Source organism: Clupea harengus, chromosome 12, assembly GCF_900700415.2.
Source record: "Clupea harengus chromosome 12, Ch_v2.0.2, whole genome shotgun sequence".
NCBI classification, from domain to species: Eukaryota; Metazoa; Chordata; class Actinopteri; order Clupeiformes; family Clupeidae; genus Clupea; species Clupea harengus.
The window spans coordinates 18,846,270-18,870,489 of NC_045163.1; the positions used below are offsets into that span (position 1 = coordinate 18,846,270).

Here is a 24,220-nt window from a genome sequence, read left to right on the forward strand (position 1 = left end):
TATCAGTGTCAAAAACACGTTTGATGAACGTAGTTTACACATCCGTTATGTTGAACATCATTATACAACCTAAATCAAACGTTGGTTGTGGTTCAAATTACGTGTTTTCAGAAAATATATCAAATCTGAAGAATTACTCATTTATTTATTGTTTTTTAAGTCCTATATTTTTTCCCTCGAGAAAAACGACATGGGCTACTGTACGCCCCTCCCTCGAGGAACCAACTAGAGGAGGGTACGACTCATATGCGCGGTGTCGGATCACAACACAACACACGCGTGGAGCGGATGTAGTAAAACTTCTAAACATGGCAGAGCGTGAAGCTTTACAGGCGAGGAATAGGACGAGTAATGACAAAGATCGGCAAGGTAAGGTTGGCCAAAAACGTAACGATTCAGTTCCGTAAGGTTCGCTTTAAAAGCAAGCTAACCTTACTGAATAACTTTGAGAGGTACAGTAGGCTCTACTGAATTTGCTAACCAAGTAAGTTAGCATAGCTAGGTAGCATATCTACGTCAATTCAAATGCTGAACTCCACATTACTCGGCTCCGCAATAAATTGTCGTTTGTTATAATTCTGCAATAATAAACGACTGTAATAATTCAACAGATAATTTCCTGTGTCTAGTAATGAAATCAAAAAGCTCTTTCTAGCCACCACATATGGGTTGGACATCAACCCTCCGCGTTATGGCATGGGTGTGCCACCCATGACGGTACTGAAGAATTATAGCTAGAAGTATTGACCACTGATCTAAAGACGACAATATTGTAGGCCTTTAAACATTTAAATAAGGTGCAGGCTAGAAATACAGAATAAAATAGGGACAAGTAGGTTGACGTTATATGCAGTTATTTCTGTTACACAACATTTAACGATAGCATTTTTATACATACTGTGTAATCATTTGTAACTTTAATTTTGAGAGTACGTCATGCTAACACTGTTTTTGTCCTCTCATTTAACGTTAGCCTACTATTTACTGTTACTGTGTGGAAGGAGACCGAGGGAGACACTGCGCTGCGCGTGCTAACCACCCCGTTTTATGGGATAGAGAAAGGAATATAGCGCGGATGAACGGATAATGGAAATATCACCTTATCACTGACTACTGACATTGACTGTCATGATGACTTGTGGCATATCGCATCTGTAAAGACATGGTTATGTTCTGATATGTTGGAGACTCAAGTAAACCGTTCCCTATGGCTCTGCTTGTTCATGGTACAAATAAGCTGTCTGGGTTCTAGTCTGTGCCCGTATTCAATTCAATTCAATTCAATTCAATTTTATTTATATAGCGCCATAACAATACAATTGTCTCATAGCGCTTTACAGAGCCCAGAGCCTGAACCCCATTAGTGCAAGCACAATGGCAAGAAACAACTCCCTGTTAGTCGGGAAGGAACCTTAAGCAGGACCAATGCACATAAGGGGGGACCCATCTGCTTGAGGTCAGCCGGGTGGAGATAGGAAAGGGGGGGATGGGGGAGGGTTGTGTGGCAGAAGGGGAAGGGAAACAATAGGTGTTGTACACAGCCTGCATTTGGTAGATGTACATTAATATATATACAGACATCCGGTGGTAAATACATGATACAAACAAGACCAGTTTAATGGGTATACACTGTGCTCATAGGGTTACTGTTACAAGGGTAAGGGGAGTAGGAACAGAGAAACATGTTGGTGGTGGCAATAATATATATTGTATATAAAATGCTAGCATGGGGTAGAGTAAGTGTACGGCAGTGCAGTGGCGGTGGGTGCAATTGGCTGAGGATGCCTGGCGTATGGGAATATTATTTAGTATTTAGTTTTAGTCATAAGCTTTGTAAGGGTGCACAACAGTGCCCAATTGGCTGGTGAGTGGTGATAGTCACAATACGCGCCGTATGCTGTACCGGGGATCTGTCGCACTCCTTCACGGTACAACATACGCTGTCTGTAGCCTAGTTTTGTTGATTAGGGGGGTATTGCATGCGTTTAGATATGTTTAGTTATGCTGGCATTTAGCGTCTTGTTTGGTTTGGTACATGTGGAGATTTTAGTTATGATGTGCACAATGGCACATTAGTGTCCTGACTAAGCAAATATAAACGAATAAGCAAGCCAGTAACTCACAAAATAATATTATCAGTACTACTACATTTGTGTAATGTAATTGGCAAAAGCCATAGTACAGGGCATTTTAATTTTTTCTGAAAAATTAACTAAAAAAAATGTAATTCAAAATACAATTGAAGGCTTTTCAATTGGACTTCAACTTCAATTGGAACATCTACTTCATGCCAAGTTGTGTCAAAGGCTATGGCAAACTGTAGATACTGGTATAGGACTTGCATAGGCAGGTCTTTCATATGATAATTGGTTTTAGGAAAAATGAGGCCAGGTCAGATCACCAATAAAAGATACTTAAAAATGTAATAAAAATACAGAAATAAAAGATACATACGGAAACTATTAAGTTTAAATAAATCAGAATAAGACAAGTTCATAATAATACAAATAAACAAATGCATTTAAATAAAATAGAGTTAAAGGTTTAAAAAAAAAAAAAACTAAAAAAAACTAAAGAACAAAACAAAAGGAGAAAGAAAAAAGCAAGTCTGAATTCAGGCCCTAATCGGTTAATTGATGTGAACACCAATAAAATGATCTTAAAATCTATTTTAAAACTGACAGGCAACCAATGGAGGGTCATGGGGACAGTGAGATGTGTGCTCCGCTCCTGGTCTTTGCGCCTGTGCTGCTGCTGCGTTCTGACTGATTTGTAGCTTATGTATAGTTTCCTTGGGCAGACCAGAAAAGAGAGCATTACAATAATCAAGCCTACTAGTGACTTGAAGTCTTCAATTGATTTGAAAAAGATTTAAAGTCTCTGAGTAGCTGCCTGGTTGAGGAATGATTGGACTTCAGCAATATTTATAAGGTGGTAGGAAGCATTTTTTGTTTGTTGGCTCATATGTTGAAACTGGAACTCACCCTCCGCTCTCTCTGTCTTTCTAGCCCTGGAGGAAGCAGACGGAGACATTGGTCTGTGTGGATGGTTCCTGGTTTTTGTCTCCCTCCTGCTGACTCTGGCCACCCTCCCTGTCTCCATATGGATGTGCATCAAGGTAGCCCTACATCTCAGTACCCTGTCTGTTGTTAATTATTGATAAGTATCGGCATGGTGGTTGCAGTAGACCCTGATATGTTACAATACCTGGGCTAGGTTGTTGTTGTAGCTACAATACTTGGGCTAGGTTGTTGAGTATGAGAACTGGCATGTGGAAGTCAGAAGTTTGGCCACTGTGGGAAACCCCAAACCAATAGCACAAGGGATTTCACAACAATGGCAGCCTATCTGAACAGAAAAACAAAAGACTTTTCCTCCCAAAGCATGGCGAGACTTTGTGTAATCTTAACTGCCTAAACTTGATGAATAACCACAGCCTTCTTTGTTTCCTGCAGATAGTGAAAGAGTATGAGCGAGCCATCATCTTTCGTTTCGGACGAATTCTCAAAGGAGGTGCCAAAGGGCCAGGTGAGGATGTAATGTCTATGCATGAAGTACTCTGTATTGCACAGCAGTTGCATATCAATTATGTTGTTATATGATTATATTATTCATAGGGCAATTTAAAAAATAAGCTTCGTCGTGTCGCATAACATAATTTGCCCATCAGAAGCATTTAGAAATCTGTCAGATTTGCAATTTAGGTGAAGTGACAAACAAGCATTAGCAGTGTGAAGTTCACCACATATTCATGGCAAACAAGTTACTTCAATGAACTTTATATCAATAACTATGAATCGCGTTTTTGTTAGCTTGGAATGAGATATGTAGGAGCAGGGCATCCACCATGTTGTGCCGCAATGTTTCTACAGTCGCCCAGAACAGACAAAACTGACTCTAGAGAGGGCCTTTTGCGTTTTTACTTGAGGTGGCATCTTGGATTTGGTGGTGCCATTTGGGAGACAAAGAAAGAAGAGGACTCAGTGGATGCTGGTGCTGGCTGATCAATTTGTGTTGTGAGAAGTTTGAGAACCCAAATTTTGACATGGTGGATCATCCTTAGTATTTAGCACAACAGAAAGCAAGGGAGCAGAAATAGGAAGCCAAACCAAACTGGGAGAGACAACAGCAGAAAACAAGGACACCACAGCGGTGATGGAAAAGATGGATGGAGATGGAAAACACTGATGAGGGTCAAATGGTTTCAGAGTGATGGCGAAGTTGCCTGTTTGCTGGACTGGTAATTTAGCCTACCAATTTTAATGCAATTTGTTGTTTTTAGCTTTAGCTAGAATATGGCCATGGGCGTAGTTACCAACACAACCTTTTCCCATGTGTCGGTGTTGAAATCGAATTGCTTCCAGGATTGCGATTTTACATTTTTGGCCAAAAGTAGAATTTATCTTTATTATTTGGACCCAAAAGACCTAGTGACGTCACTGAGATCAGCTCACAGCTGCTAACAATTATTGCCAATGAAAATGTAATGTTAAACAAAAAAGCTTTGGAGCTCATGTCAGCCAACAACTAACATAGCCCAACTTCACCATTTACAGGCTATTGAAGCATTTACAGACTTAATAACTAAATACAATTTGTAAATGTCCATCTTTAAAGTAACCTCAGCACTTGACATTTTATGCGGTCGTAAACACTGACGTCATTTTGGAAGTAGCTAATGGTACCTGATCGACATGTGTAAGATCAATTTAAAAGGCTACATATAAAAACTGTCAAATGGAAGATAACAAGCAGTGTTAGATGCAATGCACTGGGTCAAAGGCAGTTAGACAGTTGAAATGTGGAAATCACCTAGTCGCAAGAAAATATGATGACAGCAGAAAAGTAAAATACAGAAGTTCTGTTAAATGGACAAAGTCCAAAAAAGGCAAGAAAGCACAGTGCAGGGTGGACAGACGACCAAGACATCGGCTGAAGGCCACATACCACTAAGTGACATCACCACTGGGCCAATAAAAGATCGAACATTTCCTGAAGCTGACAGAACGCGCCTTCTCCAGCTTTTGATGTATCACTGCATTGAAAGCTGTGTTGCTATTATTAATTGCCAGTAAAAAACTTGTCTTGTACAACGATCGTCTCGTCCGGTGGCTCCTTCCTAAACCAGCACGCTAAAGCAAATACTTAACACATGGCACAGGCACAATCTCCAACCTCACCGCTAGATGCCGCTAAATCCCACACCCTGCACCTTTAACATAAGAAGTTGTTTGTTGAGATTGCCCGTAGGATTGTGTCTGAATACCAAGATAATGAGGTCATGTGTTGTTGTTTTTTGTCTCTACACATGTTATTCTACAGATTACAGAAATGACGTGCAAATGTCCTTCTTTTGTAATGCATTAATGTGTGGCCCCTTGCAGCACTCACGATGTGCACAAAAACAAAAATTTGACGGTCTATTGATTTTTACATCACTCCTCACTGGATCTAAAGCAGCTGAGACTAATAAAAAAAGGCCGTAGCTACTTTAGGGCCAGACTGGACTACGCCTCCATATAACTGATGCTGACGATAAGACAGAAGCATGGGTGGAAAGCTCAGAAGGATAGGTTAATGTTTTTTTTTTTTGTTTTTTTTTTGCTCTAAAATGAATAGGCCTTGTTTTTAGATACATTAGACATAGACATTGATTTACTGTTGCGGTCACATACAAGCTTTAACTGAGACCTCCTTGAAACTAAATTTATTTTCAAGTAATGTTCATGTCTCTGGTTTTCTCATTGATTCCCTTTTATACTGCTTGTGTTTTGTGGAAGAGTAGTTCTGTCACAAAACCATGCAAATGCCATAAACACAAACCATATGAATGCCCTTCTACCCCCATGCCGCTGCCTTTTGCACAGAGATAAGCCTGAGAACACCTAGACCCAAGATTTCCCCTTCCATGCTGACTTGTTTCTAGAGTGACATGTTTGACTGTACAAGCCACAAGTCCTCATGTCTCACCTACATGTATGACTCTGGGACTCATGAGTGTTGAGTGGATTCCTCTCTGCCAGAGTTCCTTCCACACTAATCCAAAAGAATGTTCAGGGCTACAATGTAGCCTTGGGCAAGAGATTTTGTTAAAGCAATTGTTTCAAGGCAGAAATTCACTTCTTGAAGGCCACTGTGGTCCTCTGAAGGGAAATGTGGGTGTGTGACCTAAGGGAGGCACATTTCCGTCATCTTCCATGCAGTCACCAGTTGGGTGGGGGTCGTCGTTCATTGTCAAATTGTTTTAAAAAGTCTTCCTGTTTTATTCCATGCTCACTTCAGCAATTCAGTTGGACAGTAGGCCTCTCAGCAACTTTGTTAAGACTGTCATCTGGCTGCAGATCAAGCTGAAAGGTCCCATCCTGAGCAGAATGAAGCCATTCCTGGCCTGCCCTTAACTACAGTGGAGGTTCACTGTCATTTGATAGAGCCTAGACTTTCAAGCGTCCATTCTAATACACTCTGCATTTACAGGTGTACAACAACTAAAGTTGAGGCGGTTATTGAAATTTCTCAAAGCAATTTTTTAAGAGCAGTAGGCCTTTCAGTGGTGTTATTGTGCAGTCATCATATAATTGGAAGAAGTTCAGTTTGTTTGCACACATACTGGGGCCCTGCTCTTGCTTGCTCTGTGTGGCTGCAGTTGAAAGAGATCCTTTTTGAGGGAGCCAGTTGAAATGTGACTGCTGCCCACAATGTTTACCCAATCAGTGAAACCCCAAAGTAATGATTCTGGCATGTGAGTGTGGGCCCTCAGCTCTTTTCACATGGGAAGATGAGTGGAGTTCTGTGCAAGGCAGTGGATGGATTTGTTGACCCTAGTCCTCACACGGCTTTGTTTAGAAAGTTATTTGACCTCTGTCTGCTGGGCATGGGATGGCCTGAATAACAAATACAGCCACTTGTAACATGAGACATGATCCACCTGTCAGAGGCCTCCCTGGAGTGGTCGGAAGCCTGTAATAGTAGGCTATGTGGAAGCACAACATTATGTAGCCTCAGTACCTCAAAATAATGCTGCATTGCCCAGCAACTGTTTCCAAATGTGCAAGTAGATCTCAGATTGAGCAAAGTAAGCTATGTGCAGTTGGGCTTTCAGGAAGGGAGATGGCTGCCAATATCCTGCTCCCTTGTTTATTTCCTCTCTTACACACACACACACACATACATACTCTCTCTCACACACGCACATGCACGCACACAAACACACACACACATACCACATTCATTTCCCTAAAGGAGAGATACTACAAATGTTATACTAATGGTTTGCATTTGTCAAACTATGTGTTTCCCTGTTAACTGTTCACAGGCCGTAGACAGCATGTTTTTTTAGTTAGGGCACGATTCACGATACCAAGACTACACTGGGAGCCAGTGGAATTTTCCATGATGTACTCCTTGATGTTTTGCAGTATACCAAATGTGCTGTAATTTGCTGTCTTGCTAATGACCAGATGCTTGGTTCCCCAACATTGTCCTGGAACAATTCTGCTATCACCAAAGCGGTTATTTTACTGTGCACATTTGATGATGTTTCTTTGAAACAGTATTTTAGAAGTGAATGGACAGCTGAATACTACATTTTCCACTCAAGATAATTTTTTCCTCTTATTCTTTCAGTAAAATAAAAGATTGAAGGGAACAGGTTATCAATGTGCATTTTCAACAAATACACAAAAGTTGTAGGCTATGGGGTCTAGATGGAGCAAGAGAGGTTGTCTGAAAGAGTTGGTAATGAACACAGACACACAGCTGTGTGGCACCATGGCAAGGCTACCTGTTATTCTGTCACTGTTCAACATTGTTTATGCTAACTGTGTGTGTGTGTGTGTGTGTGTGTGTGTGTGTGTGTGTGTCCCACACAGGTCTGTTCTTTGTCCTGCCCTGCACCGATACCTTCATGAAAGTGGACATGCGCACCATTTCATTTGACATTCCCCCGCAGGAGGTGATGTATTCTGCGCGCACACACACACACACACACACACACACGCACACACACAAACACATGCAAAGATTTTGTAATCACATACTGTGTGTGTATACAGTCCCTCCCTCCCTCCCTGAAAGATTACAAAATGAACCCATACAGCTGGAATGTCTTCATAGTTAAGGGGTACACTGTTGACTAGAGTTCACATCAGGTTGTAATTCAGAGCATTTTAGAGTTTAATTCATTGGTGTTTGGTGTCTCAGTATTTTTTTGGTGATCCAGATTTGATCATGTAAAAAAAGGGACACCCCCATCCTGTAAGTACTGTGTTTGAAAAAAAATAATACTTCAAATGCATTGAAGAATTGAAGCAGTGTGTTTGTGTGTTTGTCTCATAGGTCCTGACCAAGGACTCTGTGACGGTGAGTGTGGATGGTGTGGTGTATTACCGCGTGCAGAATCCCCTGTTGGCTGTGGCCAACGTCACCAACGCCGACGCCGCCACCCGCCTGCTGGCTCAGACCACCCTCAGGAATGTGCTGGGCACCAAGAACCTGGCCCAGATTCTCTCTGACCGCGAGGAGATCGCTCACACCATGCAGGTAAACACACACATACATACACACACACACACACACACACACACATACACATTCATTTTTTTTTTACGGAAAATCATTGGCCCTAATACACACACATACACACACGTTCTCAGAAACCGCTGGATCTGTCAAAACACAAAACACTCCCACACCCAGGCATATCTTCACACTTGCCATGTTCCACATCCTGTTTGTGCTTTCACATCCCTGTCATTGCCCAGCTCTTCCTACACACACACACACACACACAGACCCACACACACAGATCCACACACACACACACACACACACACACACACACACACATACACGCTCTCTCTCCTCCCTCTCTCAAGATATACATACATATACAACAACAGACTTATTAACAGACGCAACAACAGACGCAACAACAGACTTATTAACAGACGCATGGTCGGAGCTACTTAGACATACACGTTTACTCTTTTACACTGTTAATGTTGGCGTAAAAGTGGTGTTCGTGAATCAGCATGCTGTGCACGTGGGTGTCAGTGCCCATGGGTGTGATGGGCCTTGGGATCCATGTGTTCTTCCTACACACACACACACACACACACACACACACACACACACACACACACACACACACACTTGCTTGTGGGTGTCAGTGCCCATGGGTGTGATGGGCCTTTGGATCCATGTGTTCTTCCTACACACACACACACACACACACACACACACACACACACACACACACACACACACTTGCTTGTGGGTGTCAGTGCCCATGAGTGTGATGGGCCTTTGGATTCATGTGTTCTTCCTCAGAGCAATCTGGACGAGGCCACGGATGACTGGGGCATCAAGGTGCAACGCGTGGAGATCAAAGACGTCAAGCTGCCCATGCAGATGCAGAGGGCCATGGCTGCTGAGGCTGAGGCCTCCCGGGAGGCCAGAGCCAAGGTACACACACACACACACACACACTCAGAAACCGCTGGATCTGTCAAAACACTCTCCCACTCCCAGGCATATCTTGACACCTGCCATGTTTCACATCCTGTTTCACATCCCTGCCATAGCCCAGCTCTTCCTACACACACACACACACACACACACACACACACATACATACTCAGAAACCGCTGGATCCGTCTCTATATCTCTCTTATTCTTTCTTTTCCTCTGTCACTCATTATTGGCACAAACTGCTGGCTCAGGCGCAAACTGTCGAAGCAGTTGTACATGTAACACTAGGAACAAAAGCACACCAGAAAACTACACTGTGACTCAAAAGCAAGCTGGTCTCTCTCCTACTCTCTGTCACTCACTCTCTCCCTCTTTTTTCTCTCACTCTCTCCCTCTCTCTCTATATTTCATTCTCTCCTGTAGGTGATCGCGGCGGAGGGCGAGATGAACGCGTCCCGGGCGCTGAAGGAGGCGTCTCTGGTGATCGCCGAGTCCCCGTCCGGCCTGCAGCTGCGCTACCTGCAGACCCTCAACACCATCGCCGCAGAGAAGAACTCCACCATCATATTCCCCCTCCCCATAGACATGTTTAGTGCCTTCATGAACAAATAAGACACCCCCCCCCCCCACACACACACACACATACACTTATTAACACTGCATACACTCTCTCTTACACATTTCACATGTGTACACTCACAGATGCAGTTCAGATGGCATGAAACATACTCACTATCTTTGAAGTCAGATAGATATTAGGGATGCAATGGTCCAGTGGGCCCATGGTTCGGTATGTTTCACGTTTTTTGGGCCATGGTAACCGTATGGTTTTCGGTACCTTTATATTTCGGAACAAAATAAAATCACCCTTAAAACTATAATCAATTTAGACAAATAAAACTCGACAAATAAACGTTCTATTAAGAAAAATGGCAGCATTACTGACTAGACCTGGTTTCTAACTATTAAAGAGCGGTAAATCGTTGGCTATTAATACTCCGGCTGCTTTAGTTATTATCTCTCCCAAGGTTTTTCGATGCAGTTTGTTTGTTAGTTTGTCTGTTTGTAAGCAGGATTACGCAAACACTTCTGGCTCTATTTCCATGTAAGGTGTAGCATGGGCCAAGGAATAACCCATTACATTTTGGAGTGGATCCGAGGTGGATCACGTGGCGGCTCCACAAATTTAGTTTCACTTTTGCTAATGTGAGATTTCTGTGCGCTCTCCGAGTGCCCTTTTAGTTTCTTTTTATGGTTTTTGTTACTTGTCACAAATTGTTGTTGGAAGGCAACAGCGAGAGATTGTTGTGTTTTCATTCTCTACTTGCTCCACCTGGGATAGAGCCTAGCGATGGCAACGTAAATGAGACATCATGTTAGAATCGTTTTCACTCGAGTAGCCAACGGTGGCAAAGCAATGCCTGCATACTCTACTTTGTTTGTTCACGGCATTCTTATCCTCGTCATCGTATTGAACGTTGAATCCAAAATGTTTCCACACAGCGGATTTGAAAAACGCAGTGCCTCTCCAAATTTGCTTCTCTATGTCTAGCTAGTGTTGGACATTGTCAAGTTGGAATTGCAATTGGCAAGTTTTGAAAATGATAGGTAATTGACAGGCGTACCGTAATACCACGGTTCACATGTGGGTATTGAACCTTAGGGAGCATACCGAACAGTTTGACAATATACTGTGTACCGTTGCATCCCGAATAGATATGCACACAATCACAGTCCTGATCTCACTATTGGGCCAAATACAGACAGCTTTTTACCACGGACAGCTTGTCACATTATTTTACTTTCACATTTAAGTCCACCTTATAGATAGATAGGTTGGTAGGTAAATAGGTAGACGTATAGATAGTTTGATTAATGTATTCATCAGTTAATTTATTCATTCATTCATTCATTCATTGATAGATTGATTGGTTGGTTGGTTAGTTGAAATGTGCTTTTGAAAAGGTGCATCAAGGAGTTATTAGTGCACCATTTATTTTGTTTTCATGGCCCTCTTACAGTTTTTACACTGTGAACCAAAACACCATACTCAATATTTAGTCTGAGACATGTCAGACCTTGAGAAAGAAATGGCCCGACATCCAACACACACACACACACCACACCCGACATCAAAAGCCTTTCAGGGAATAGTTCATGTTGTTTGTATTTGGCCTAGGACAGTCATCATATTGCTTGTATACAGTACACATAGGTCTTTGTGGTAGAAGTTTAAGTTAAGTGTATGCAGGTCATGAAATGTTCTCCAACCATTGTAGACTTTCAGAAAAGCAAAACTAGTTGGCATCCGTCAGTAGGTCATAGTAGGTAACCAAAGGAAACGTTAAGTTACCTGAACTTAGCTGTGCTGTAAACACGAATGTTCCAAAAATTGAAACACATTCTCACTGCATGACATGACCAGTACATCTCCTGCGCGCACACACACACACACACACACACACACACACACACACACACACACACACACACACACACCCAACACACTTATCCACATGTAAAGGAGCTTGCAGAGGGTATGACTACAAGGATTTAGGGGCGTTTCGGTACGTATGCCTGTACATGTGTGTTGGTTGTTTGCATCTAAATCTGGAATCCCACACAATATCAATGATGGGTCAATTTCACTGAATGGTCAACATTGTAAGCATTTGTTAAGTTAGTCCTGAGAATGATTACAGTGTACGTCTGAGTCATGGTTTACTGAACACAGGTGCCTGCCTGCGTGCGCACGCGAGTGTGAGTGTGAGTGTGCTTGTGAGTGTATGGGAGTGAGCAAGCTGCTTTGAATGCAAAGCAGATCCATAGTACTTTGTTATGCTGTACCTGACTCTCTGTGTGTGTCTCTCTCTCTCTCTCTTTGTCTCTATTGATGGCCATATCTGACAACATAGAGCCTTAAAGAGTGTTACATGTTACTCTCACCTGCAAACAGACTATGCACCTGGTTGTATGTTTTTAACTGTTTATCATAAATATTTTTTTACTGCTACAAGCTCTTTTTTTAAACTAACAATGCATTGAAAGATTTAGTGTTACAGCTATTGATCAAAGTGACCCTCTTTATATTAGCCATGGCTATGGGTAGTTGTAGTGAAAGCAAATGAAAATTGTCAAGTATTTTAGCTGCCCTGAAACAAGCCTGTTTGGTCCACAGCCGGGGGACCTGCTCAGCCTACCAATATAACGCCTTGCCAGCGAAGTGAATGGCCCAGTGTTGTATGCTTATTTTGTACTTGCGCCAAGTCTACTCTTTTTGCCCTAGGTTGCAGTTACAAAAGAAGTGATGCGCTTGTTTTAGTTGCTTCCTGATGCACTATTGTGCCATACGATGTCCTCTATGTATGTGCCAAGCAGCACATGTTACCACAATGTAGGTCAAGTTCATCCTTGTTTTGTTAAATTTGTTTGAATATGAAATACAAGTGCCATATATCCTTGTGTACGAAAGTGGTGTTTTTTGTCATATGCCTCTTGAATATCATTCTATGTTGAAAATGTTTACTGACATCCACATGTAAAACCATATATAAAAACATTAAACAACTAAAGGTTTTTACCAAATTTGTATCAAGCCTGATTCTTTTATTTTTTTTCCTAGTTCCATAATCAAACTCCACCATTTATGAAATCTGAAATGATTTGGACCACAAATGTGTTTTATTTTTCTTTATTGTAACAAAAGAAGTAATGGTGGCAAGGGAATGAATGACTTCTGCAGTTGAGAGAGAGCAATATCAGGATTGTAAACTTGAAGCAACAAAGCAGCAAACCCTCAGAGGTCCGGCTGAAGCATTAGCATTAGCTTTAGCTACCGACAAGCTTGGCCAGTACAAAGCCAGCTGGAGGAGACCAAGCCAGAGTTGATGGATGTGTCGAAATGGAGGAGACCAAGCTAGAGTTTATAGATGTGTCCAGCTGAAGTCTGCCCTGTGGTGTCGCTGTGCCTAGACCTCTCCAGCCACCGAACTGCCAGCTAAGGAAATCTGGCTCTACTCACAGTTCAACACAGTCCAATAGAGCTTAACATTGCATGCTCTCACTGAGCCCATATAGTGGGGAACAGAACACACCTCCGAAGAACTCAAATGGAACATGCCTCCTGCACCCCATATAGTGGGGAACAGGACACACCTCCGAAGAACTCAAATGGAACATGCCTCCTGCACTTCACTCCCTTGGTCCTCCAACTAATCACATCCCAGAATAGTAACACTAATTGAAAGTGCCACTGATGCATCACCTACACTAACACTCCAGCATTCCAGACCAAGATATCAACCCCCGCCCGCCCCCCCAGGCCTCATCCATCAACCCTGGCACATAAAGTGCATAACTAATATGATTAAGGCTATAGGGCTTCTTCGTCTAATTACACTACCATCGTGCAAGAGCACTCCATTTGTTTTTTCTTTCCTGGCAGTGAATCTCCATAACTGTAAGTATAAGTGTCATTAGAGTGGAATGATGTGTCCTGGTTTTCTAAATGACTAGTGGATATCCAGGAATAAGTTAGAGCCCAGTGGGCTGACCACCAAGGCGCCAACATGAGCCGAATGGCTTTTGTTAGAAATGGAGAACCTGAGACCTCTAGTGGTCGTTCGTAATTATTGCGTGAATATCAGTTCTCTTCCAAGAATTCATTTAGCTATTTTACTGAATTGGTTTTAATGAGGAATGGATTTAGATAATTTGCAGTAGAGAGCTATGAGACCTGAACATGTTTTTGGCAGTATTGCAGTTGCATCCACTCTTTTAGAAGAGGCTTTACAGATCAGAAATGGGCAGGAATTTCATCACCCAGTCATACAAATCATAGTTTTGGAGAATAGACTGTTCACATTTGACCAAAAAGATTGCAAGGTTTAAGGCAAAACATCTCGATAAGGTCCTTCATGTTGAATGTGATCCTACTTATGGCTATAAGCATGTGCAACAGCATCTATAACAGCCACCCTAAAGGGTATTTCTAAGTAAAAGCCCTTAATGTTGGTCAATTCCAGTGCTGGCATATAAAAAAACACTTCTACAAAAAATAACATGCAGGAGATGTCAAATAGTCATGTGTCCCTAATATCAGTTACGTGTTTGCTGATGTGTGTGTAAAAACTGGGTACGATCAAGTCTAACGTATTCTCTATGTACCTAGTATGCCACAAATTATCATAAATAAAAAAAATTGCTTAAAAATGGCTATGGTGGGATTGCTACGTGCAGAGAAAGTAGCTATTTACTTTTCCTTCAGGAGTGCCTGTGGCTGCAACTCAGGGCAATAAGGCAGTGGAGCGAAAAGGTTAAAGGTAAGGGGTCAAAGTTCACAGTTCCAGTTCAGCCATGGCACGCTCCAGGGGGTCACTGGTCCAGTAGTCGTAGTCCCAGCCCAGGAACCAGCCGCTGAACGTGGGCGGCTCGAAGCCCTGCTTGAGCTTCACAATGGGCGTCCGGCGGTCACGGTTGGCAGGGTCTGTCTCAATGTAGCGGGCAGCTGGAAGGACAGAAGAGGGTTTGAACCACATTTTCTGCATGAAATACCTGCATCAGCCTAAAGCCTTAGAGTAAGGGCATGGATAAGCAATGAATAGTGCTCCTCTCACTATGTCAATAAAACAGTCAATCATAATCAATACAAAAGTATAACATCCTTTACATTTGAAGTGCTTTGTTGAGGGTCTGCCTCCCTGAATATGGCTATAATGGACATGGACTCCAATTTAAGCAGATTCAATATCTGATCAATCTCTGATTTCAGCGTCTGACATCCCACATGACCTTAGATAAAGAACATACCAGAAGCCATGGCCTCAGTCTTCTCCTCCTCCTGGGCCTCGTTCCCGATCCATACAAACACCTGCAGAGGATTCAGAGAGATGTTAGCGTCTGTAGCGCTTCGAGTCATTTCCACTCCCATGTGAGAAAAAACACTTGCAACTACTTTACCTGGTCCCAGGTGTCCATGATCATGACGTCATCGGTGGCCAGATCCTCCTGTGTCATCTCTCCAGGTACCTCCTCAATCTGAGCAGAGAAAAAAAAGTTTACATGCATCTCTTAGAGGTTGTTCAAGTACAGTAGGGGTGAAGCTTTAATTCAATTGCAAAAGGATCCTTTTGTTTTTTCTTGACACTGTAGTAGTGTGTTTGCTAAGAACTCACAATGAAGTTCCCCGTCTTGTTGGAGCAGGCAAACAGTCTGGGCGGATGGGCGTCCATCCTGTCCTTCAGACGGGTGGAGGTGCGATATTCCGCCTTACCTCCCAAAGCCTCCCAGAAGTCATCTGTGCAGTCCCAGGAATTCAGCCATCAGACTCAGAACATTTCTGAAATTATTGTGTGTCTGTGCTCTGTGTTGGTGGGGGCTAGTCACTGTTGTTTTAGTTAAAAGTTTAAATTGTTTAAGGTATTTAGCAGACGCTTTTGTCCAAAGTGACTAATTGTGTGCTGACGTATTAGGAGTAGTGCTGTGTGTGCACATATCTTTTGGGGCGTGTGGGAGCTCGTGTTCTGATTGTGTTTGGTGTTCCACGTACCGCTCTCTCCGCCCTCAGGAAGCTCGGAGGCAGACACCCCCAGGAGGTCGCACAGCTGCTGGGCGCCCTGCTTCTCTGAGTCACAGGCGCCCTGGCCCACCCACATGAACGCTCCCGCAGGGGTGGCGAGGATGAACGCGTCATTAGAGTTCAGATTGGAGGAAGCAGCGTCAACCTGAGCAAGGGTCAACATCAGGTCAAAGGTCATAAGCGGTGAGTTTACAGGGGTGGTGCTTGAATACACAAACTCCTCATTTTTTTTTTTTACAGATAATCAAGTTACTTGACAGATTATCTGTATTTGTTTATCCAGTCTTCACTTAAACAGTCTCAATAGGTCCTTGTTTTAAGCAATGGAAGTACTGACATCTTTAACCCTTCCCGGTTTATACTCTGCTGTTGAATCTCTAAGCTGGGATATTTAAACAGAACAGAACAGAATTTAAACAGAAATGACTCAAACAAGTGAGGGGACCAAACTGAGATTATTCAGTTAGCTAGTGGTAGCATCAGAATTTGGGAACATCAATATCATAACACTACTTAAAATATGAATCCAACAGCCTGAAACTCATGATACATCTTGCAATCGATGGGATTACAGTCTCATGCCATCGTCATTGAATAGGTTGTCATGCCTGATTTGATTGATGTCGGAGCAGGACAGAGCAGGACTGAACAGGACCACTCACCTCCACAGCACGTGTGTGTCCGGTCGAGTTGGAGCGCACCTGGAAGAGGCGCGTGTCTGAGGGGGCCGTCTGGCCTTCACCCCTGGAGGTGCCCCCCTTGTGCACCACCATGGGCTGCCCTGCGAACAGACTCATCATGTGGGCAGGCTCTTTGCCCTGGACCACACGCACCTGAGATGCACACACACACACACACACACACACACACACACACACACACACACACACACACACACACACACACACACACACACACATACACACACACAGAGAGACACAAACACAAGAAGAAATAAACGAAAAGATTAAAGGATTTCTTTTAGTTTTTTTTTTTTTCTGGTGTACAGCTTTGTAGCAGCATGCCAGACATGCCAGACATTGTATCCAAAGTTTACATAAACTTTACATAAACTTTACATAAACTTTGTATCAACATAAAAAAAAACAGTGCATAGTAAAAGATGTCTACATGAGGTTAGTGAACATCACTTCAAACTGACCGCTATCTTCTTTATTCGATTCCATCATGCAGTTTTATAAGCTGTGTTTGCACACCATGGCCACAGGGTGGCAGTAGTAAACACCAACAAAGGAATGTGACATCGGAGCCAAATTCTTCAATCCCAGCATCCTCAGCTGCTGGCCGTGTGACATGTTTTGGAGGGGTGAGTCTGAGCCGGCCTGCTGTTCGGGGTCTGTGTGGAGTCTCTTGCTCTCAGTCAGTGCTAAAAGGGGCTCTTTCATCCCCTCCCACTCCTCCTCAGAATCACTGAGAGCGGCTGTTTGCCTGCTCGACTATTTCTCGCTGCGCTGAATCACCAGCCTGTCTGAGTCGGTCCACACATTTCAGCTTCATGGCCTCGATTCACCCCTGGGCATTTTTATAAAGTGTGACTTCACACTGAAGATTCCTCCTGCCACTCCAGGAAAACCCTGGACCTCGAACAACCTATTGTCTACCATTATTTCCCAGGAATGTCAGTCAGATGGCTTATCGCGGGGATGTGGGATGATATTACGAAGCATGTAAACATGCACGACTCAGCACATGCAGACTCAATACAGAGTGCTCACGGTGGACAAAAACAACCCCCAAAACGAAAACACACACACACACACACACACAGGCACTGTTATTCCGTACTGGAATAACAGGCAACATGGCAACTGGTTTGGGGGTGGTGGACAGGTAGTTGGACACAAACCGTTTTAAGTTAACAGACAAGTCACCACGAGGACATGAAAGAGTGCACAGTCAGTGAGTGGATGAGATGAAAGACACACAGGGAAGTAGAGAGAGGGGCACAGACGATCCCAGATATTCAGAAATGTCACATACGGAGTATATACAAACTCATACTGAAAGCAGCAGGATTTGAACCACGCCTGTGGGGACTGCATATTTGACTGTGTTCTACTGTTTTTTTTTCCTGAATCTGGAAATGCATTTTGTGCCTGCACTTTTATGTCGTAGGGGCACGTTTTGGAGAGCTAAAATAATATAATTTGGGGGAAATGATAGTCCCAATGAGATAGATGGCTAGAAACAATCTTTGAATATAGAAAAGAACAGCTTGTATATATGCACAACAAGAAACAAATTACCTTTGGGCGTCCCTCACAAACAACTCAGTGGCACGTCCTGTTTGCCAGTCTGTTTTTCCCATCAGATTTTTATCAGCTACTCCCAAACTAGCCACTGACTCTAATGAGTATTAAATACAAGCCCTTGGGGGGAATGTAGCACCTGTGGCAGACAACATCTCTCTTTATGTATCAGCTCACTTAAGCGCTTTACATTTAAATGTAGACAGGCTGCATTTTGGGACACGTTCAGTTTAACCCTTTGGAAAATGTGAAAGTCACTAATGCAATTTTTCATTACATGTAGCCAAGACAAGATCTTAGCCTGCTCCCACATTACATTTGGCTCTCAATCACCCCCCTCCATCTAAGATGTATTTCAGTCCTGGACCTAACCACACTCTCTTTCTGGGATACTGGCCCACAATGCACTAGCATTCAAACCCTCTCTAGTTGACCCCTTTGGAAAGCATACAGTATCTGACCCGGCAGACATGGACAGAGATACCTGTGTGGTAAGACGGGCACCAGCAACCTGCAGACAGAGAGGCAGGGGAATGAAACGAGGGGTTAGAGGAAGTAAGGAAGGAGAAAGGGAGAGACAGTGACAGTGACAGTTGATGGAGGAAGGAAAGGGAGTAAGCGGATGGAGGAGTCAGGAATGGAAAGACACAGCAGAGATAGAACGACAACAGCACCCAGAACAACAACCCTACTGTAGGTGCAGCTGTTGAGGCACAGAGAATGGGGAGAACAGGAATGTTGGAAAGTATTTTTCTGGGTCAGGGCACAGACAACCAAAACGTTTGGACCAAATCTAGCCAATCCAAACTAGCACGTCATGCTAGCTGCAGTTTTCCTCCTGGCTCAATGTGAATGGGCTTTTTGGACCTGTTACTGTTGGAACATCATAAACTCATTCCTGTAGGGACTTGAGGCTTCCCAACAGAGCCTGAGAAAATTAAGCAGTTCCTAAAGTTTCAGTCAGTCAGTCTCGCTGACCAATAGTTCTGACCCATAGTTCCAGGTGTCATGATTTATTCTGTGGAAATCAAAGCTAAAATCATGTTTTTCAATTTACAACCTACTTGTTCTTCCAACAATATGAACTTTGAGTGTTCTTATTTTAGTACCGGGCATAATGTATTTGATGGGTTTTTGTTTAAGTATCATGTTTGTACTATTCTTTATGCCATGCTCCCTTTGTATGTGGTGTGTTGCTCACTGTTTTGACTATATGAACTTTACCTGTACAGGTCCTCCTCCAAGTTCCTCATCAAGCTGGGCAGCCAAGATGGCAGACGCACCGATCTCATCTTGGGAGGAGTCCATTCCCTGCCTGTAGGGAGTTGAGGGAGAAAGTATTACTAAGCAACAACCAACAATTATCTAAAAAAATAAATAACTCTATGAGGAAGGTAGTAGTATGACCAGGACTAAATAGGGCACTACATTTTTTATTAAATTCAAATTATTGAAATCTTGCCTAGTCCTTTTTCTTACAGGATGCTGGTCCCTTACCATATGTAGATGATGTGTCCTTGACGTCCTGCATGACGATAGTTGTAGAGGATGATGTAGCTGTCTCCTCCATAGAACTGCCCATAGGTGGACGGGTCAACTGGAGCCTTGTCAGAGCCCTCAATGCGCCAGATCTGAAAGGTCAAAGTTCAAGTTAGAGCAGGCATTTCGTATCTATTACTTGTGATAAGAGGGCAATGGGCCTAATGTACAGGATGCATGCTGCGCCAAATAGTGCTCTTGTCATCTCGTTGCTACGCGACAATCTGTGTTTTCCCATAGTTACCAGCTTCCTTTTGCGATCTCTGTGGATATTAGCACAAGCACAGCCACACCCAAACACACACAAATACAAATGTGGACAAGCAGGCCAAATTAAAATAATACAGAACTACTATATGATACTAAATGAGGCAAAGGTGCATCCAAGACATTTTAATGCCATGAAGGGATTTTTTCATGAAAAACGTCTAAATATGTAATTTAGAGAGAACAGAGATGAGTTTTTTAAGGGGTTTAATAAATGGCAGGAGAGGAACTTTAACCACAAATGATTGTTAGGATCTTGCAACAGGATCCACTGTTAGGACGGTGCAACAACTTTTGATCTGTATTTTAGGATGTATTTATTTGTAGTACACAAATAAATACATCCTAAAATACAGACCAAAAGTTGTTGCACCGTGGAAAGATCCTAACAATCCTTTCTGGATTTTCATTCTGATTCTTTGAAGCCTCAAGTCAAGCTTGTGCGCTGACCATGTAATCTCGTTTTGGCCTCTGCTTGTTTCGCTGTGTTTCTGACCACTGCCTGGATTACGATCTGCTTAGCCTCTGTGTTTTGGTACTTCTGCCTGGCAGACTTTCCACTGTTTCTTTACTGCCTGTCTTTTGTACTTCTCGAGACCTGCCTGCTCTTTTGTGCTTGTAGCCTGTTCCCTAGCCCGTGTTTTGGACTCTGTTTTGGACTCTGTCCTGCTTGCCTGCCCTTGCAGGTTTTTGACTTTGACTTTCGGAGTAAGTCTGAGTCCAAGAGCCTTTGTCTGCTCCCAATTCCTTGTCTGCTCTCTTGCTGGGTCCCACCTACCCCTCACAGTGTTTGACATACAATATTTGAATTCAACAGCGAACATCCAAAATGCATCCCTTCCTTCAGTGATCCTGAAGCAACATTTAATTGGCTGGAACAGTGCACTGCTCGATCTGCGCCACTTAGTTTGTTTCCCATTCACAGAGCTGGGACTGTGTGTGAACCCTGGAGTTTTAAATTAGAGTCGTGGACTGTACCTCTCAGACCTCTGACCTCTGACCTCTAGTCTCCCATCCTTATCAGTCCTCTCTCACCTGCTTCTCTCCACTGCCGTCGTCGATCATGCCGTGCTGGGCGGCCATGGCGGGCGAGTCGTGGAGCGTGGCGGCGTCGAAGGACACCTTTTCGATCTTGGCGATGGAGTTGGCGATGTAGGCCACGCCCAGGCCCTCGGTCTGCTCCCTGTCGCGCCAGTTCTTGAAGAACTGCTTGAAGAGCGGCGTCTCGCCATGCTCGGGCAGCACCTGCACCTGCGTGTGCTTGGGGTAGCCCATCTTCTTGATGAACTCGTCCGCCGTCTTCATGGCCGCCTTGCGCTCGTCGATGTTGGCGTCCTTTCCTGAGGCGACGGAGGAAAGGAAAGAAAGTCAGAACAAGACCCCATCATCAAGAGGAGCTTTAGAATGAAAACGAGAACAAGCAGAACAGAGGAAGGAGATCTGAGTGCCAAGCCACACATTGAGATGATTTTTGAAATTTGTTTTCCATTCTTGACACAGTTCATAAAATTGGAAATGCATGCAAAGGAGATTGAGAGACTTCATGCCAGAATTAAAATTACTGTGAGAGAAAAGATCCTTTGAAAACAATAAACTGAGGCATGAAGAATGCATGAAGAAACTGAAGAATGGAGTTGTAATAGTTTTATTTCTAAATCATTACCCAAGAGAACCTTTGAAATCTACCCTCTCAAAATGAAGGGAAGACTCTATTGTTTCATTGTCAGACAGAACCCTTACTAAGCCAATTCTAAGCTTCTTTCCCTCTGTTTTTTCACTTTCTTCTTTCCTCTATTGATCTCTCTTTCCTCCTCCTCACCCAACTTTTTATTTTTCTCACTCACTAAAAGGCTTTTTCAAAGATGATTAGACTCTGGCTGAGATCAAATGCAAAGAAAATTTGTCTCGATGTACCACACTGCCTACAGAAAAGATGGCAGCTCATTAAACCGTCAAAGCTGAAACTAACGTCTGCTTACCTTTCCAGACAAAGATCTTGCCATCAGAGCCATGGTCCAGGATGAAGCAGTCGCTGGACTCCAGAGCGCTCTGGGAGAACGGGTTCTCAGCTGCCACCAGAGCAATAGCCATGTCCCCACTGGCATCAGACACCTGGCACCGCAGGTCAAAGGTCAAGGTTAGTTGCTAGCGCCTGGCTGTAAAGATGCGAACTTCAGAAAAGACGTAAACTTTTCTGAAGTGATAGATTAAGTGAATAAACAACAACTGGCTTTTGATTTGATTGGATTTCCTCTTTGTCAGGTTTTTCCCGATTGCTTCATCAAAAACATCAAGTTCTTTTGCCACACAGAACTATAAAAACAATGCATCACTGCACCACCGGGATTTATGATTCATACGTTGTTTGGGCTGCATGATTTAGAACAGATGATCATTTAAATGTGAAAAGTTTTTGTTGTCAAAAATAAGGCTGTAAGACAAGTAGGAAAGTCCCTATTTGTACGCTAATTGATTGTCTTTCCTTGTAAACGGCATAAGCGGCTGACTGACATAAAAAATTACATAATATACCTTTTTACCGGGTAGGAGGAAATTACTTCCTCGTGTTCAGAAGGCCTTACAAATTTGATTTGGTGATAAATATGAACGTCAGCATAAGTGAGATTGTTTGCGCCAGGCTTAGATTAAGCACCTTTAAGAGTCTGGCACATGCAACACTGAGCTCACAGATCAGGCACCTTGTAAAGCTTGGCCCGCTTCCTGTTGGAAGCGTCTGCTTTGATGTCATCAGAGACTCCCTCGGGCAAGTCTGGCTTAGGCCCCAGAACCTAAATACACAGAGATAACAAATGTTAAACACACACACACACACACACAGACACCAATATCATCTCTGGATATCTGAGCATAAAGCATTGTCTTGTATTATTCATAAATGCATAGGTGCACCATGGATGTCTATAGCTACAGCTCACTTCACTGGAGTTGGCTTGCTTTGGGAGAACTTAACTACTTGGCTAGATTTATGGAATACATTTTCAGATTTGTGAAACTTTCTTGGTCAGTGTTGTTTCCACACACACCCCACAAACACACACACACACACACACACACACACACACACACACACACACACACACACACACACACACACACACACACACACACCCATTTAAATAACCACACACACAGGCGCATGCGCACGCTCACCTCGGTTATCTTCTCCCTTTCCACCCCCTCATCACACACATACACTCGTGCACGCCCGCTGCGTTCGTTGTCACGGATACCCTTGGCGACCTGAGTGGCCTTCAGCTTCTCAAAGCGGTTGCTTTGGGAACCACACCATTGATAAATCTCCTGTAGTGACGTATGATGAGAGAAAAACATTGAAGTCAAGCTACATGCAATGGACAACTGATAACGTAAGGTTAAAACATTAATTTTCCTTCACCGTATGTAGTCTAGAGATTTGCTTCTCTGAAAGGCACGTCTATAAAACATTTACAAGCTGATAAAGTGAACCAGCAAAGAACTTCAAACTGAGCCCCTCAGTTTGTTGGATTGTTCTCAGGAAGGAGATTTTTTTTCTTTGGGCGTCCTTGAACCTCAAGCGGCGTTTAAGTATTTAAACTTTGTTATTAGATGTTTAAATGTGCTGTTATTCTCAGGACTAAAATAGCAATAGAAACTGCAATCTTAAACTCATCTGAAATGGAAAGACTGTAGGAAAGCAACACTGTTACAAGTCTGCAGTCATCAATGGCTTTCCAAATAGAGTCTCCCTCTATCTCTCTCTCCACCCCTCTCTATCGCTTGTTCTCTGTCTTTCTCCCCTTGTCTGCCATGGTCATGGTCATGGTCATCCCTTGGCCATTAGAAATCCCCAGAAACAAAATGGATGCCACAACTCACACTGCCCAGGTCCAGAATGAAACAGTCTCCGGTGTTGAAGCTGTCCCAGCTGACTGGCACCTCCGTCGCTCTGACAACACGGCGACCTTTGACCTGGAGCACACGCTGCATGACGACCTCATTGGTGACCACGTGTTTGAATCCAGATGCCACTCCTCCTTTCTGTGGCAGAAGAAAGGATTTTTAGATGTTTGGAGATGTGTGATGTTTGCACGTCTCTGTG

At 43.3% G+C, this 24,220-nt stretch overlaps 2 protein-coding genes across 3 annotated transcripts in view; one reads left to right on the forward strand and one right to left on the reverse strand.

Moving 5' to 3' along the window:
• Nucleotides 1–238: 238 nt before the first annotated feature.
• Nucleotides 239–13,053, forward strand: stom (stomatin). The gene is made up of 7 exons (XM_012830157.3): nt 239–369; nt 3,009–3,118; nt 3,456–3,528; nt 7,869–7,951; nt 8,335–8,538; nt 9,328–9,462; nt 9,892–13,053. The coding sequence occupies exons 1-7, from the start codon at nt 309–311 to the stop codon at nt 10,078–10,080; spliced, it is 855 nt and encodes a 284-aa protein (XP_012685611.1). The 5' UTR covers nt 239–308; the 3' UTR covers nt 10,081–13,053.
• A 90-nt stretch (nt 13,054–13,143) lies between these two features.
• gsna (gelsolin a) overlaps nt 13,144–24,220 on the reverse strand; it is a 24,176-nt gene continuing 13,099 nt past the window's right edge. Inside the window, exons 4-17 of one of the 2 annotated variants that reach the window (XM_012830155.3) lie at nt 23,998–24,159; nt 23,293–23,442; nt 22,821–22,910; nt 22,101–22,233; nt 21,157–21,461; nt 19,813–19,946; nt 19,540–19,630; nt 18,800–18,826; nt 16,708–16,878; nt 16,016–16,190; nt 15,642–15,763; nt 15,427–15,504; nt 15,277–15,337; nt 13,144–14,974 (exon numbers count right to left, since the gene is read on the reverse strand). In XM_012830155.3, coding sequence (XP_012685609.2) covers nt 14,805–14,974; nt 15,277–15,337; nt 15,427–15,504; nt 15,642–15,763; nt 16,016–16,190; nt 16,708–16,878; nt 18,800–18,826; nt 19,540–19,630; nt 19,813–19,946; nt 21,157–21,461; nt 22,101–22,233; nt 22,821–22,910; nt 23,293–23,442; nt 23,998–24,159 — 1,869 coding nt within the window. In that variant the 3' untranslated portion in view covers nt 13,144–14,804. The remainder of the gene's footprint in view (nt 14,975–15,276; nt 15,338–15,426; nt 15,505–15,641; nt 15,764–16,015; nt 16,191–16,707; nt 16,879–18,799; nt 18,827–19,539; nt 19,631–19,812; nt 19,947–21,156; nt 21,462–22,100; nt 22,234–22,820; nt 22,911–23,292; nt 23,443–23,997; nt 24,160–24,220) is intronic. The other variant, XM_012830156.3, reaches the window with a different exon arrangement.

What these genes read in the sequence shown, in the direction of transcription:
- stom (XM_012830157.3), top strand. Translation starts at nt 309, where the DNA reads ATGGCAGAGCGTGAAGCTTTACAGGCGAGGAATAGGACGAGTAATGAC. An exon ending in TAATGACAAAGATCGGCAAG is followed by an intron (nt 370 to 3,008) that starts GTAAGGTTGGCC and finishes CTGTCTTTCTAG; the next exon opens with CCCTGGAGGAAGCAGACGGA. An exon ending in AGATCGCTCACACCATGCAG is followed by an intron (nt 8,539 to 9,327) that starts GTAAACACACAC and finishes GTTCTTCCTCAG; the next exon opens with AGCAATCTGGACGAGGCCAC.